Source organism: Peromyscus maniculatus, chromosome 2 (assembly GCF_049852395.1).
Source record: "Peromyscus maniculatus bairdii isolate BWxNUB_F1_BW_parent chromosome 2, HU_Pman_BW_mat_3.1, whole genome shotgun sequence".
In the NCBI taxonomy this organism is placed as follows: Eukaryota; Metazoa; Chordata; class Mammalia; order Rodentia; family Cricetidae; genus Peromyscus; species Peromyscus maniculatus.
The window spans coordinates 70,674,383-70,676,727 of NC_134853.1; the positions used below are offsets into that span (position 1 = coordinate 70,674,383).

The 2,345-nt window shown below is 63.2% G+C and overlaps 1 protein-coding gene across 1 annotated transcript in view; it reads left to right on the forward strand.

Moving 5' to 3' along the window:
• Nucleotides 1-2,243: 2,243 nt before the first annotated feature.
• Foxe1 (forkhead box E1) overlaps nucleotides 2,244-2,345 on the forward strand; it is a 2,412-nt gene continuing 2,310 nt past the window's right edge. The window contains exon 1 of the mRNA XM_076563541.1: nucleotides 2,244-2,345. This exon is cut by the window's right edge and continues 2,310 nt beyond it. Within this exon, the coding sequence (XP_076419656.1) occupies nucleotides 2,244-2,345 (102 nt within the window).

The following is a 2,345-nucleotide window of genomic DNA, read 5'->3' on the forward strand; positions in this document are numbered from 1 at the left end:
ATAGAGTACCCTTTTATTGTTTACGCTCATTAATTGTGTGTGTGTGTGTTGCACTAGCCCTGGCACAGGCACACACACACACACACACACCCTACATCTAGGAGTCTCTCTCTGGTCCTCAGACTTTGTGGAAATTCCCCTCACCCACTGTGCCACCTTGCAGGCCCCTTAACAGCCTTTTAGATGTTTAGCAGATGTTTATAGCCACAAGATTGTATAGAGCCACGCTGAGATAAGGGTCCAGAATTTGAAATCTGGAAATACAAATCTTGGAATCTTGGAAATATGAAGAACCACTCGTTTAGAGTTTGCTTTGGGAAAAAGAAACAGGATTTTCCCAGCTTCTTCAGAAGGAAACTGGGGGGTGGGGGGAGCAGCAAGTGGAAAGCCCCTCTGCATTCCCTGGGACACTCCTGCTGGGGGGCGGGGAGGGGGGTCTTCAAGCAAGCCCGGGTCAGCTGAGGGAGCGGATCTGGGCTCCCGGCCTCTCTTTCCCAAGGGCAGCCACCCAGTGTTCACTGGAGAGAGCAATAAACCCAGAAGGCCGGCCACCCACGTTAGACCTCAGCCCTCCACAGTGTCTCTTCCCAACCGGGCATCTTCCACTCGGCTCTGCACCCACAGTTCCCACCCCTAGGAGAGGTAGGTCCTGGCTGGGGCCTCTGGCTTCGAGGTCAGAATATTAAGACTTCAAGCCTTAGATTCCGGAGATGGGAACGGAACAGGTCCCCAGAAATGGCCAGAAAGCGAACCAGCCTGCGGGGCTGCACCACTGGGAGTCAACTCTAGCACCGAATCCTGCCAGAGGCTGGCAGAAACCGGACACCTGGGAACAGTCTTCCCCTCCCCAATAGAGCTGTGAACTGAACGCGGCAGCTTCCACCGGAGCCTCCACCCTGAGGCCTGCCTCTAGGGCCGGCGGACCCACTCCGGCCGCGGAGTACCGGAGGAAAGGAGCCAACTGCTAGAGTGCAGGAGCCAAGTAGTCTCGGCCCAGGCAACCCTCTACAGCGTGTAGAGAAGGGTCCCAAGCCGCCTAAAGACGGGCGATGCGGTGGGGGAGACTTTCCTAAACACTTCTAGAGATACAAAACCTCCGGACAGTCTAGGAACCTGGACCCAAAAAGGTGAAGTGACTACCTGTGGCACATTCTAGAACAGGAGCACGCTGCAGGCTCCTAAGGGCAGCGAAGTTGCTGTGGCCCTGGGAATCCTCTTCTGAAAAAGAACTGGACCGGAGAGTGGGCCGGGTAGCCTAGACCTGGGTTAGGAAAACATCCCAAGAACTTGCTATTTTCCTCCCCACAATAAATAAACGCGCCCCACCCTCGTCCAGTTCTTACCCTCTCTGGACAAGAAAATGCAGTGAGCCCTCTCTCCACCTCCAGACTCCCAACTTTCCGCAGAGAGCGACGGAAAGAAATTCGGGAGTGATGAGTCGGGCACCGAGATCTGGACTCCCATGGCCTCAGCCTCCCGCTTGGCGCGCAGAGAGGGCCGCCTCCCCTCCCCCCGTATCTCCAGGCGCCCTCCCCGCTCTGACGTCTGTGGGGCTCCCGCTGAACCGCCGCCGCTACCTGGGGAGGTGTGCCAGCCAACGGGGGTGGGGGGGGGCAGTCGGGGGCGGGCAGGGAACCGGCTACGCCCCGTGTTCGCTGGCGCCTTTAAGGAGGAGAAGCGGGCGGAGGGAGGAGCTGGCCCAGGTGTGTGCAGGAGAGCGCCTCGCCGCCGTCCGTACTCCGGGCTGGAGTCCAGGGCTGCAGAGCGAGCGGAGCAGTCGCCCGCCACCCGGCCCGGCCCGCTCGCCTGCCTCGCCGCTGGCCTCGCCACTCTGCCCTGGGCTTGGGCTGCACCTTCGCCGCAGAGGTGCCGCATGGGCGGCCCCGGCAGGCACGGTGGACGGCGCCCCCACTGACTGCCCTCGCGCGGGACCCCAGCCCGCAGCCTCCTCGACGGTCGTCCTCGGACCCGAAGGAACTCCTAAACATCCATCGCCACTTGAGCCTCGGAGTCGCGTCCGGACCCCCTGATCGCCTGGCACCAGAGCACCAAGGACCCTCGGGCCGGTGTCCCAGACGAGCCGTCGGTGAGCGCGGTGCGCCGGGCCCCGAGGTCCCCGTGCCCGCAGCGCTTTCGGTGCCAGTCGCGAGAGCTCGGTGTCCGGCTCCCGGGGGTTCGGGGTCCCGGGCCGGCGCGGCCGTCTGCAGCGGCGGACGACGGGGGGCACGGGGGACCGCGGCGCCATGACGGCCGAGAGCGCGCCGCCGCCCCCGCCGCAGCCCGAGGCGCTGGCGGCGGTGAAGGAGGAGCGCGGGGAGGCGGCGGCGGCGGCGGCGGGCGCGGGG